The sequence below is a fragment of the Sus scrofa genome, chromosome 16, assembly GCF_000003025.6.
Source record: "Sus scrofa isolate TJ Tabasco breed Duroc chromosome 16, Sscrofa11.1, whole genome shotgun sequence".
Taxonomy (NCBI): Eukaryota; Metazoa; Chordata; class Mammalia; order Artiodactyla; family Suidae; genus Sus; species Sus scrofa.
Genome location: NC_010458.4, coordinates 55,685,251 through 55,699,668, shown reverse-complemented (window position 1 = coordinate 55,699,668; position 14,418 = coordinate 55,685,251). Strand labels below are relative to the sequence as shown.

Here is a 14,418-nt window from a genome sequence, read left to right as displayed (position 1 = left end):
TATCCATGAGGATGCAGGTTTGATCCCTGCCCTTGCTCAGTGGGTTAAGGATCCAGTGTTGCTGTGAGCTGTGGTGTAGGTCACAGACATGGTTCAGATCCTGTATTGCTCTGGCTGTGGTGTAGACCACCAGCTATAGCTCCAATTCCAACCCCTAACCTGGGAACTTCTATATGCTGCAGGTGCAGCCCTAAAAATCAAACAAAAAAAAAGTATCCATGAGGCAGCTGCAGCTACCACGTCAAAGACTTAGAAGCCACGGGTCGCACCTGCATCACATGTCTCTGAGGCTCCTTCTAGAGAGAGATCGGTGTTCTGACCACCAGCCAGGGCTGCTGAGTGCTCTGGGGAGCTGAGACTACCAGGCACTGAGAGGGGCAAAAGGAGAGAAGTTCCCATTTTGGCTCAGCAGGTTAAGAACCCAACTAGTATCCATGAGGATGTGGGTCCAATCCCTGGCCTTGCTCAGTGGGTTAAGGATCCAGCGCTGGGGATGAGGTCTGGGGAGCTGGTCGAAGGTGAGGCTCAGACCAGATGTTGCTGTTGCTGTGGCTGTGGTGTAGGCCAGCAGCTGCAGCTCTGATTTGACCCCTAGCCTGAGAACTTCTATGTGCTATGGTGCAGCTGTAAAAAGAAAAAATAGAGAAGAAAACCCAACTCCATCCTCAAGAGGGTGGCAGCCTCAGGAGTCCAGTAGGCATTTACTGAGCGTCAGAGTGAGCCAAGCCTGGGCTGGGCTCTGTGGGTCCAGAAGGAGATGGAACCCAGGCTCCAAGAGCACCCATTCGAGGGTGAGAGGTGGACACCTGGGCAAGTAAAGACAGTTCAAACCAAATGTTCAAGAAGAGCCAACAACCAGCATCAGGGAAACACAGAGCAGGAGGCCATGGGGTGGAGTAATAACCAAAACATAAATGGTGAGAGGAAGAAGGAGGCCAAATGGAAGAGGCTGGATGATCCTCGGGCTGTCAAATTGACAGCCTCCCCAACTGGGTCCCCTTCCCACGATATTTATTTCCTTCTTATCCTAGGAGAGCATCTTCTTCGTAGGCATCGTGGGGGCAGTGAAGGGCCGTGAAAGGAGGCAGGAAAGGGGTGGAGCCAGCACTGTGATTTTTTTCCATGAGGGCTGTGCGTTTTCATCCAGGCTTTGTAACCCTCCACATCTGGCCCTTGCTCCTTTGGTTCGGCTCTTCCTGCTCAGCATTTACCTGCCATATCCTGACCTGCAAACCTTGACTCGTGCTGCTCACTCTGCTCACAATACATTCTCGACCTCATCTCCCTCACTGGGTCCGCCTCAAAGGCTGAGCTTGAGGCCCCCTCTTCCAGGAAGCCTGGTATTCCCAGCAGAAATAATTGCCACCCTCTCCTGGTCCCCTTAACTTGAAATTTCCACCAAGGCGACACCATTGACTGCCTTGTCTTTCAGCTATTTCTGCAAGGCTTTAAGGCCCCAAGGTGTGAACCTCTGTAGATCAGGTGTCTTTGACAGCTTGGCCCCTGGATGCCCAGAGCAGTGTCTGGCCCATACCAGGGACTTGGGACACAGTGCTCCAGTGAACTAGTTGCTCAAGTGAGCTCAAGTTTGGCTGGAGTCTTCTGTTCCCAATTCCAGGTCTCCCAAGTTGCAGGGGCCGCAGCATCAATGGTCCAAGCTCAGGGCCCACTCAGAGTGAGCCACACCACACCCACAGGGAGACACTGGGGACAGCTAGAGGGACTGTAGCTGTCAGTTTCCCTTGACAGCTGGGTGATTTTTTTTTTCCCCCTGCTTTAACCACCTTTGGACTTGCTCTTGCTTTCATCAGCCAGGTATCCAGACGATTAGAAGTTAAGCTTTAACAAGAACACAGGTTTGATTCTTCTTTTCTTCCCACTCCATACCTGAAAACAAAGGGCTGTCAATCCCCTCTCTTCAAAACAGTAACCAGCGAAGGGAGGGGGCGGGGGAAGAGACCTGTCGTGCTTCTGTCTCTTCTCCATTGTGAGCTGGCAGCTCAATGATTCAATTTCGGGAGGCGCTGCCCATCCCTCTCTCACCCACCCCAGAGCTGAGCCTCTGAATCCGAATTTTATTTAAATGTTCACTCTCCTTCTTCATTGCTTTTTCCTTTGCCCATCCCAAACATGTAGGAAAAACATGTAGATGCTTGAAAAACATCTGATGCTAGCAAAAGCGTTCTTCCTAGGTAAAATGGTGATCACTTGTCTGCTCCAATTCCACTGGCCTTCAAGACATTTTCAACACCCACATCCCCCCAAAGCCCGAGACCCCACCTCTAGGAGCCCGTTTCCCTTCTTATAACTATCACCCTGTTCAGGTGGTCCTTGGAAAACCCAAGCCTTGTGCAGTCAATCTGTCAGTCACATCTTAGGGTGAAGTTCTGCCAGAGAAAAATGTTTCCTTTCTCCCCCATTTGAGGATATCTCAGGACCTCGTAGGAGGCAGTCAGTGATAACGGATGGGACAGTGTCCCTCTACCTTTTCCTAACTTGGCCATTTTAATAAGCATTAAGACTCTCACACTTTCCTTCATGCCTGAAATTCTAATTTATTTTTTCGTTTTCATACATAAAATTATATTATGATATGAACTGTGCTTTTTTCCCAGCTGAAACACTTCCCCATGCTGAGATTCTGATGGTGCTGTTAGGTTGGGCCAGTGGCATCCTTGCATCAGGAGGAGATGTTTAGGGGAAGGATGTGTGAGTGCAAGAGAGGGAAGAGCTACAAGAAAGTGGGAGCCTGGGAAGGCGGGCATGGGCAACAGAAGTTGGCAGTAAGCATCACCAGGGATAAGCTTTGCTTGAGAGTTCAGCAAGGACAGAGCCTGCCTGATGTCAATGTAGAAAGTTAGGGAGGAGTATATGGTGCTGGTCAGAGAGGAAGTGCTTTCTCTGTGTGGTCCGAGTAGAAACATGGAAGTCAGGGAACAAAATATAACTCAGCACCTACCCAGAATAACAGTAACAAGGGAATTCCTATAAAATTTTGGACAGTTCTTGGCCCAGTTTTCTATGCGCTGTTACCGAGGACAAATCCAAGTTTCATGGGGCCTGAATTTTATGCAATTTTTGAATAAAACTGTTATTTAGGATAAGAAATCAAAACAAAATGCAGATTTTGCAAAGTTGACAATTAGTGCAAACATCACAAAATCCAGACAGATAACCTAAAGTTTGATATTCCTTAACTACTGTTACACTTCCATGATACATGACTTCTCCGTGGGCATTCTGCTTTCTGTTATGATGCTCAGAGGGTCAGCATAATAGGAACGGAGCCTTCCTGAAAGCCACTCCTATACCAGAATGGCCAGCCATCAACTAAAAGATGGTGGAAGGACTAGGTATGAGCCACATAAGCACATCCCCCTAAACTAAATGTACCCCGACTCACTTCTCTTGAGTTAGGACTAAAACAAAGAAAAACTATGGCCACTCCAAGTCCACCCTACTCCGTGCACAGAGGGATAGAGCTAGAATGGGAACAGACAACAGTCTCAACTGATTGCAACTTGATGACTGGACAGAACATGAGGGGGTGGAACTCATCCAAGGCAGGATCTGCCATCGCTAAAGGAAGCAGCCCATTCCTTCCTTCCTTCCTTCACTCAAGAACCCATTTCTCCCCAGGGCTCTCGATTAAAAAACAGTCGTATGGAGATGTGTCCGCCTTGCCCACATCTACTTAATAACTTCCATTCACTGTGAAGCACACACATACAAATCACAAGACAGCCCGTGGAGAGCATCCCAAAACAGGAGGGGAATGCTTAGAGAGACCCTAAAGCATTGACACGCCACAATGTGAAGAGCTAATCCATCTCAATTCTTTTTTTTGGCAGTTTTCTTTACTTATTATAGTTGATTTACAGTGTCGTGCCAATTTCTGCTGTACAGCAAAGTGACCCAGTCATACATGAATATATACATTCCCTTTCTTATATTATCCCGAGAGACTGGACATAGTTTCCTGTGCTGTACAGTGGGACCTCATTGCTTATCCATTCTAAATGTGATAGTTTGCATCTACTAAGCCCAAACTCCCAGTCCATCCCACTCCCTCCCCATGGGCAACCACAAGTCTGTTCTCTTTGTCTGTGAGTCTGTTTCTGTTTTGTAGATAGGTTCACTTGTGCTGTATTTTAGGTTCCACATATAAGTGACATCATATGGTAGTTGAACCTGAAATGCCTCTTTTTCCTCAAAGGGTATGCCAAAAGGGTTGGAGTTATTGAGGCCATGGACACAAAGCCTAGGCTTGTCCCTTGTAAGTCGGGTGCCTATTCTCATGTACATAGGCTGACTTTATGGTGCCATTTGGGTTTGTTGCCTGCTAAGCACCCGCTCTGCTAATGGCCCTGGGCTGGAAAAGTGGTGACCTCAACCTTTCTCCAAAGCATATATCCATCCAATCATTCAGACTCTGCACGCTCAGCTGACCTGGTCCCCCTTGCCCTCTCCTTCCCCCAACATAGATATTATATTAATCAACTTAAAGCAGATGTTCTTAGCAGAGAAGTAGGTCAGGTCTGCAGACCCAAATCCTAACCAGTCTTAGCACAAAATCTTGACTAAAAAAATGTGGAATTGATATTGCAATAATTAAGAGCCAAATATGACTACCACTGGTGGCAGATAACATTTCACTTTCATTAAGCAATGTAAAATAGATGCGAGAATTCCCGACTGCCACCCCGACACACCAGGCTTTGCAGAATGAATCTTAAATTGCACTATGTCAGTCAGAGCTCAACAGTTATCAGCATCATTTAATTAACTTTTTTTTTTTTGCAAAAACTAACACGTTGGACTAAAATATAAAAATGTAATCCCTGTGCAAACCCACCACTAATGATGGCCCCTGGCAGAGGCCTGAGCTGCATCCAGCAGGAATAGTGGCCTTATATCCCCTGAAGGCCTCCTCCCTTTGCTACAGGGGAAAGAGGGTCAGGGGTTCTTTCCACATTGGCCTAGAAACCCCAGGAATCGGGAGTGGCTCTCTATTTGAGGCCCTGGCATCTTTCCTCTTCTCCTTAATGTTGCTAAGTTTCAGCCACTCTCCTGCTGAAACTGACATGTTTTTGTTCTTTAAAAAAAAAAAAAAAAAAAGACAGAAAGTCCTGTTGTGGCTCAGTCACTTAAGAAGCTAACATAGTGTCTCTGAGGATGTGGATTCAATCCCTGGTCTCACTCAGTAGGTTAAGGATCCATCACTGCCACAAGCAGTGGTATAGATCACAGTATGGCTTGGATCTGGCATTGCTGTGGCCAGCAGCTACAGCTCCAACTAAACCCCTAGCCTGTGAACTTCCATATGCCACAGGCGCAGCCCTTAAAAAAAAAGAAAAAAAGACAGCAAAACTGGTTTTCCAAAAAAGAATGTTCATTGGAGACTTTGGCTCTAATTATGCAAGGACAATATCAGCTGTGAGTTTAATCTACAGGTATTTTTAGAAGAAAGAACACATCCTTGGGGGCCCACACATGTGGGTGACATGGGGAGAGAGAGAAGTCATGGAGCAGGGCTGGGAAATGGTTCAGACTCTCAGGGTTCAACAGTGTTGGGCACGTGGAGCTGGCTGTGAGCAGTGGCTCTCTCGCAGGTGGTACAGACTCTTTTATACACCAATGGCAAGTAGGTGGCTCAGGTATCACTAGGCTCCCTCCCACACCCAGGGCAGATGTTACAAATGAGTCACAGCACTCTTTACAGCTGAGCTTGAACTTGGCTTCAGAATCTTCTCCTCCCATCCTCCCGGCAGCCATTCCCAATCGGTAGGTGTTGGCATTCAGGAAATAACCTAGGAGTTCCCAGCTGTGGCTCAGCAGGCTAAGAACTACTCATCATATCCATGGGGATGGGGTTCAACCCCTGGCCTCCCTCAGTGGGTTAAGGATCCAGCACTGCCATGAACTGTGGTGTAGGTTGCACATGCAGCTCAGATCTGATGTTGCTGTGACTATGGCATAGGCCTGCAGCTGCAGCTCTGATTTGACCCTAGCCTGGGAACTTCCACAGGTGCAGCCATTAAAAAAAGAAAGAAAAAGGAAAAAAAGAGAGAGAGGTAACCTATGTGACATCTCTTCATTAGCCTGGTTCACCAGTAGCTACCTGTGTCACGTGATGCCACATGGCTGGTCAGAGAATTCAAGCATTCTTGTCTAGATTTTCCAGTGGCCAGCAGGAGTCCAAGATCAAGGGCGCTTCTCAAATAATTGAGCCAGAAACTGTCAGCTAGAAGGGAAACAAAAGAAAAAGACCGCCTTTGGGGGGAGAGGGGGGGCCTTTATACAAGAAACGAAAATGTTATGTTTGCTTTATCATCAATTCTTCAGCTAACTGTTTGTTCTTTTTCCTTCTGTTTTCTTTCTATAAAGAAATAAAGAGTTTAAACATAGGTAAGATGAAGAACTCTTCCCTGTATAATTTGATATGGTTCGTTTGCTTCCTTGTGTTTGCTTTTTGTTTTGTGCTTTCTTGTGTAATGTTGTATATTTTTATGTACCAAATATAGTAACTTTTTTATGTGCTAATTGTGTGTTGTGGATATGATAAGCTTTAGCAATTATGAAATGCAGTCAAAAAGGAACCAAATAAGCTGACAGTAATTAGAATTTCCGGAAGATGCAAGTGCAAGATAATGAACCCTCAGCGAACTTTTATCCCAACTGCTCAGTGTGGTCCATAATTGGGCTAAACAGTTGAGGCAAACTTCTGGCTTTTGTAAATGCTGGACTGGGTTCACAAAAGCTTTAATGAACTGGAAACGGGTCAAAAACTCATTTTCGACTCATTAATGATTTTCTTCCCCTGGATACTTGGTCAGTTTTACAAAAAAATACAAGTTAATCGCCAATCTGCTGGTCAGAATGAATCCAACAGTCAGCTGTTTGGGAATTTTCATGGAGTTCAATCACTCTTAAGTAGCATGAAGGGTGTGGACCAAGTACTTTTTGTCTAAATAGGCGTTGTTATTCACCTGCTCTGAGCTTTTCATTTAAATCCACATTGGCATCATGCACCTGTATAGTATATCCCACACATAAATGTACATTTTGCTCTAGGGAGCTTCCAGTTACCAAGGGAGGAAAACTCCAGATTGCACTAAAATAGAAGGAGAGAGACCTTATTTTTATTTGGGAGAGGAGAAAAAAACAAAACAGTGCATTTTAATACTCGCGGGAATCCTTCTCCTCACTCCTTGAAATGAAATGTTGGCAGAGGCTTCTTCTGCATGATGCTTGGTCAAAATCAGACAGAAAGGAAAGTTGTACAGGATCATCCAAGCCAGTGGGAAAGCCATGCACAGGAGTCCTCTGCCCCCTCCTTCCCACCCAACCCCAACTGGTGGGCTGTAAACACCCTGATCTGGCCAAATATTTTAAAAAGCAGCCATGCCTTGGAAGGACCCCCCACTTCAAACTTACATACTACATTTGTCCTTGGCCATGGCTCCAGATGTGGAAGCATGGATGTCCATCTACCTGACCACCACTGTAACAATCGGGATTGCAATGAGTGTGGGGCCATGGGGAAGGATGGACTCCCAGCAAGAACTGACCCCATATACTCTCAGCTGTCTGCTCTTCTGCCAGAGATTTAGAAAAGCCTCCTTGAACTGGGCTCCCTAGAAAGTCCAGACTTAATTATCTTGCTCATAGATAGACACAGATGTGCAGCGCCCTGATCCTCTGATGCTCCCACCAGCTCCTGCATGTTCAGTAACAAAGTACAGCATCTAGTTTAAAAAAATGGCATGTGTTTTCCCCTTTCTGCTCTAATTTGTTTTGCATGTGTGACTAGTCTCTAAAGACTTAATAGCCCAAAAGAGGAGGAGGAGGAAGGGAAAGGAACCCAGGTAGCCTACTCTTCCAAATCATTATCTGGGCTTGCATTTTAGAAAGACCTTGACTTCTAGTTCCATTGTGTGTCTTAATAGCAACCTGAGGAGAAGCTGGAATTAAAGATGGTCTCGATGCACAATTTGTTCCTAAAAATAGCTTCCTAGTTCTTTTCTTCCTTAAATCGGGGAAGAACCCAAATGGTGGTGTTTTAGTCATTTAGTAGCTTGTGTCTACAGGACAGAGGCATCCAGCACTCCCATCACCCTCACCTTCCCTTCACCTTCCCCAGCCCCTCTCTTCTCATAATTCCAAACTACAGTTTTAGAGGGAACGAAGCCTGTGATTATTTTAGGCACGAGGCACAAAACCTAGTCTCCCCGACTAGGACAGAGAGGCACCAGCTGCCTGCATCCTAGTGATGCTGATAACCAGGGTGGGAGCAGCAGGAGCACCTGTTCTGGCTGCAACTCCCATCCAGCGGCAGACACTGCAAAGGGATGAAAATGTAGGGTTTGAACCCAAAGGGACATGAGTAAGGATCAGATATGACTTCTTCATGGCCCCAATACAGAATCAAGGACCCAGCAGAGCTGAAAGACTTCCCAAAGGTCACCAGCTAAGTCTGAGTTGAGGTTCGAGTCTCCTGTGTCTCAGTCATGGGCCGAGTGTACAGACCTCACCCGTCCTAGTCCGAGGGACATAGGACAGCCAGACACATGGCAAATAGAGGGTTCCAGGTTTCTAAGGTGTGACACCTTCCTAATCCTTTCCCCCCACACACGGAGGTATTTTTCTCACAGTGTGACTTAGGGTCCTGGCAGATCTGGGGCTACGCCTGGGAACCTCACTATTAATCTAAGGTTTGAAAACTACAGCTCCAGTAAAAGAGAGTCTGGATATGGGATCAGTAAGACATCACGTGCCTTCACACAAGATGTCAACTTTGTTCACATCCACACCAAGGGATAGTGGGAAGATCTGAGACTGAGGACTGGACGGTGGCTCCGGGGAGCGGCCCATTATGAAGTTAGGAAAACTCCAGATTGCCCCGGTATTAATGATCTGGTACCTCGGCGGCAGTAAGGAAGCCTAAAGAGTGTATGTTGTCCTGTGCGAGTGTTCTCAGTACCACCGGAGAGCCTCGTAAACCCACGGGGGGGAGGAAGGAGCCTAGCGCCCACAAAACACCACAGAAGCAGGATGGGAGTGGGGCCTTTGCACTGGCCCAGTGGAAAGCCTGATGGATAGCCGTGAATTCTCTGATAATGTGAGGCGCTAAAGTCCAGTTAGAAGTAACAAAGAGCCATGAGCTGTTAGAACACTAACTGGTTCTGTGAGATTCTTTCCAGTTCACTAAAGTGGAAAGACGCCAGAGGTGGTTAGCGTCTTGCTGGGAGGTTTGGCATCTCTTTGATCTAGGAGGCCAGCTGCACAGCCCCTGCTCACTCCTCTCTGTGCTTCTTCTCCTAAAGCAACAACCCGGCACACAAGTACTATTTGGCGGTGGACCCTGTGTCCGGCTCACTCTACGTGTCTGACACCAACAGCCGACGCATCTACCGGGTCAAGTCCCTGAGTGGAGCCAAGGACCTGGCTGGGAATTCGGAAGTCGTGGCGGGGACGGGAGAGCAATGCCTGCCCTTCGACGAAGCCCGTTGTGGGGACGGAGGGAAGGCTGTGGACGCAACCCTGATGAGCCCGCGAGGTAAAGGCCGCCCTGGAAGAAAGCCCCACCCCAGGGAGAACTTGATGCACACCTGGCTGCCCTGTTGGGACTGAACTAAACCCAGGCAGTCCCAAACACAGCCTTTCCTAAAATAATTTAACTCTAATAGATGGCTTTGGGAGGGGGGGAGGTTAAGTATGTATTTATTGGAAGGAAACTTCATCCCCCCCATAAGCTACAAACAGAAAGTGGGGTGGCTTGCTCCTGGAGATGGCTGGCTGCAGCCAGTCACAGAGTCAGAAGGAATGTTCGCTCCGTGAGCCAGAGTGCCAGCTGTGTGGGCTGGAGACAGAGCGGAGCCCAGTTGGGGGCAAAGGGGCCTCCAACCACTCCCAGCTGTTCCTCTTAGATAATAGTGTCTATAAAGTCAAAAGCACAGTACCTGACATTTTGCAAATGCCCAATAGTATCCATTAAGAATGGCTATAATTTCCAAGGGTTTGAGATTGGGGGGCGGGGGTGGTTCATGGACCCAAAGGATGTCTATTTGAAAAGGTCTAAAGATAACTTCAAGTTAAGGACCAGTCAGTCAGAGGTCCGATTCTTGTTAGCATTTTTAGCCACCCTGAAAGCACATGGCAGCATGGATTAAGCATGGGGGGCGGCCTTGGGCTTGGACACTGGGGTAAAAATGCAAAAGAAATAGAAGCTGCTGTCTGTTTCTTAGCGGGGAAGTGCAAGGACCAGTGTTCTCCCAGAGTACTGATGTGCAGAGTGGAGCCAAGGGTTAATTGGGAATACTTCTTGGAGGGTTTATTTTGAATTGGGAGTTTGTGACTGCGGCAAGCATTGTTTCTCAACCTCATTGTTATAATCCGTCTCGAAGGGTATTCAGGTAATTTACTACCAATAATTTTTCAAGTGGAGAGTTTGAGAAATAACTTCTTTTCTAAAAAGAACAGATGCACTTGGTCGTACACCAGAAATTATCACAACGTTGTAAATCAACTGTACTTCAATAAACCTTTAAAAAAATAAAATACAGAGAACAGATGCAAAACTAGCTCCCTATTCATTCACTGGCAGCCCAAGGTTCGTCCTTTAGTTGTGTGCTGAGACAGCCAGTGCCCCAGGAATCAGGCAGATCTTAGCACAGCGCCCATGAGAAAGGGTATCCCTTTAAAAGTTCGAGAGCCACCACTCTGAATGTGCTCATCCAGCCAGGGAGGCCCCTGATCCAAGAAGATCATGCCCAGCAGGGCATCCCCCACCTCCACCCCGGCCCCACCAGCCCTGCTCCTGGCCAAGAACCACACTCCCGCGGTTTGCCTTGCCCAGGTATTGCTGTAGACAAGAATGGGCTCATGTACTTTGTCGACGCCACCATGATCCGCAAGGTCGACCAGAATGGAATCATCTCCACCTTGCTGGGCTCCAACGACCTCACCGCCGTCCGGCCCCTGAGCTGTGACTCCAGCATGGACGTGGCCCAGGTGGGACTGTCTTATTTCTCATCACTACGTGCCATCCCTGGCTGCTGGCCTGGAGCGCTCACCTGTGGCCTGTTTGGGTTGGAAGTGGGGCAGGGGGTGGGGGTCGATACTGAGACAGCTCCCAGGTTTGTTTGCAGAGGCTTGGGGCAAACTAGACAGCACGCTGGAGGCGGGCCGTGTCCCCCCCTCAAAAAAGGAAAGAGAACTAGGGGAAAAGAGAAAGGGAGAGGGAAATTCTGCTCAGAAAAGTGGAGCTGGTGACACACTCCAGCCGGGGCAGATTATAGGGTAGGAGTTGCTGTGTAATTACCTCCCTTCTCCATCATTATTGCAGGTTTGAGAGTGTACTGTACAGTATTACACGTCAATCAGAACTTCCCTGTTAATCTAAAATGATTGCATCCTCACTATATAAACCTTTACTCTGTGCAGTGGGAACTGAGCACAGCCCACTACCGTATTCCCCCCAGGGAGAGTCTTTTAGACTGGGCTCTTATGTTGGCAGAGAACAGAGGCTCACTCAGATGTCCAATGGGAGAAACTGGACGTTAATATAAGGGTCCTCAAACAACCCGAGTCTGTGTTTACGCTTCCTATAAGGGCCTTTTCAACCCTCTCATCAATTTGAGCTCAAATTCCTCAACTGACAAGTCGTTACTGAGATTTTCATTTCGTATTTGGCAGAGAAGAAATCTCTTAGGTCCGGTACATTTTTTTTCTTTTTTGGCCACCCTGCAGCACGTGGCATTCCCGGGCCAGGGATTAGATCCAAGCCATAGGTGCGACCTACACAATGCAGGTGGCAATGCAGGATCCTTTAACCCACTGTGCCAGGCTGGGGATTGAACCTGGTGCTGTGGAGACGCTACTGATCCCATTGCACCATAGCAACAACTCCCATCCAGTTCATTTTTTTTTCTAGCAAACACTCCAGGTGTAGTTTGCTGGCCACCCTGTGCATTTGGCTGCTCTTGGGTCAGGGACTCCTACTAAATTGTGTGTCTGCCTCTTGGGAATTAGACAAAGGTGCCTCCTCTCAAGGAGCATCACCTCCTCAGGCCCAGGGCTTGGTGGGCAGAGCGTGGGCTGTGTTACCCTAGCCCTTTGTGTTGTGGACTACCTGTCCAGCTGTATGTGATGTCTCTGACCCTCGTCCCATCACCTGGGGCTGCGAAGAGCATCATGGGTAGAACTGGTGACCTCCTGTAGCCACAGCAGATGATAGAGCAGGAAATAGCTGCTGTGTAGTGTTCTTCTCCCTCGAGCACACCCAGCGTGGGCAGTGAGCAGCTGGTTGCATGATGGGCGCTTCTTGGACAGCGTGTTAGGTAGAAAAGTCAGTCTGTTCTCCCCATGTTGAGCGTGGTAGAGGCTCTTCTGTAACGTGATGCTGTATCACCCACAGGTCCGCCTGGAGTGGCCAACAGACCTTGCCGTCAACCCCATGGACAACTCCCTGTATGTTCTTGAGAACAACGTCATCCTTCGCATCACTGAGAACCACCAAGTCAGCATCATTGCCGGACGCCCCATGCACTGCCAGGTGCCTGGCATTGATTACTCACTCAGCAAACTCGCTATTCACTCTGCTCTGGAGTCAGCCAGCGCCATTGCCATCTCTCACACCGGGGTCCTCTACATCACCGAGACGGATGAGAAGAAGATTAACCGTCTACGCCAGGTAACAACCAATGGGGAGATCTGCCTTTTGGCGGGGGCAGCCTCCGACTGCGACTGCAAAAACGATGTCAATTGCAACTGCTACTCAGGAGATGATGCCTATGCGACAGATGCCATCTTGAATTCCCCGTCATCCTTAGCCGTAGCGCCAGATGGTACCATCTACATTGCAGACCTTGGAAATATTCGGATCCGGGCGGTCAGCAAGAACAAGCCCGTTCTGAATGCTTTCAACCAGTACGAGGCTGCATCGCCCGGAGAACAGGAGCTGTATGTCTTCAACGCCGATGGCATCCACCAGTACACTGTGAGCCTGGTGACAGGGGAGTACTTGTACAATTTCACCTACAGTGCTGACAATGATGTCACGGAACTGATTGACAATAACGGAAATTCCCTGAAGATCCGGCGGGACAGCAGCGGCATGCCCCGCCACCTGCTCATGCCTGACAACCAGATCATCACTCTCACAGTGGGCACCAATGGAGGTCTCAAGGTCGTGTCCACGCAGAACTTGGAGCTTGGCCTCATGACCTACGATGGGAACACTGGCCTCCTGGCCACCAAGAGTGACGAAACAGGATGGACCACTTTCTACGAGTAAGTAGATTTATATAAAGTCATTCCCAAGAGCACTCACCCTACCCTAGCCAGCATCACACTGGCCGTCCATGTAGCTTTTAGAGTGGCTTAGTCGTATTGTCATCCTGACTTTCACGTCTGCTTCATGTCCCAGCATATTCCTGTCCCCTCCCTGACTCCCAAATTATTTGCACTCTCGGGTGTCTCATTCTGAACATCCTCCCTCCAAGAGTTGGGAATTCCCGTTGCCAGCTTGTTGTTCCAATTTCAGAATATTGGACACGCACAGCGCCTGAGAGATCAAGTGTTGATTAACGTTGCTGATTATTCATGTTTGCCATGGGTGCGGAAATTAGAAACTAAAAGGCAGGATCCTGGTGGGGCTCCTGTAATTTGCCGATAGGTCCAACAGCACACTTGATTGCCCCGACAGGCAGATAAACTCTGAATTTCCTCTTTCGCAGAAGTAGATCAATACAGATAATGTGCTAGGTATATTAAAAGATGTGAGAGCTGGTCATATTTCCCCTAACAATTATCTCATACTTGATAGTCCTGCTGTTTGTTTTACCAAAAGCTGTTTTCCCTCGCTCCTGCAGGCAGTTCTTGGTCAAACTGCCTGCTGCTGTGGGTATTAACCAGTAGGATGCTGGTGAGGAAATTGCTATGGTATGATTCCTCCACTCACTGGCTGAGACAGGAGTGGAATTTACAAGTATCTGGCTTTGCTGGACGGTGAAGGATCTGGTTAAGCACTATGTATTGGTAGTTGTTGCTTGCTTTCTATCTCGGTGTTGCTGCTGTAGCTGAGAATTTACTAAGCTGGGGAGATGTTGTCACAGAAGGAAAGGGACAGGGGAGAGAGAACAGAAGACCTCATTGCTGATCAGTCTTAAATTCAGCAACGTTCCCTTCCTGTTGGCATGCCAAGGGACTTGGGAGAATGTAAAAGGGAGCTGTTGCCACCTGCTGGAAGTTATCTGCATTGCAGAATGGGCTTTCCTTGGCCCCGGTGCCGTCTTCCTTCCGAGCAAAGCTGTCTTTCTCAGACTTCTGAAGCACGTGAACATCTCTGAGGGCACTGGAACTGATCACACTTAACCAGCCAGTGACCCTGGCCCTGAAAGCATCATCTGCGTGCCA

At 48.1% G+C, this 14,418-nt stretch overlaps 1 protein-coding gene across 1 annotated transcript in view; it reads left to right on the top strand.

Moving 5' to 3' along the window:
• The window catches only part of TENM2 (teneurin transmembrane protein 2), a 3,459,878-nt gene that overhangs the window by 3,384,482 nt on the left and 60,978 nt on the right, over positions 1-14,418 (top strand). The window contains 4 exon segments of the mRNA XM_021076712.1: positions 6,388-6,408; positions 9,327-9,559; positions 10,859-11,013; positions 12,419-13,293. Coding sequence (XP_020932371.1) covers positions 6,388-6,408; positions 9,327-9,559; positions 10,859-11,013; positions 12,419-13,293 — 1,284 coding nt within the window.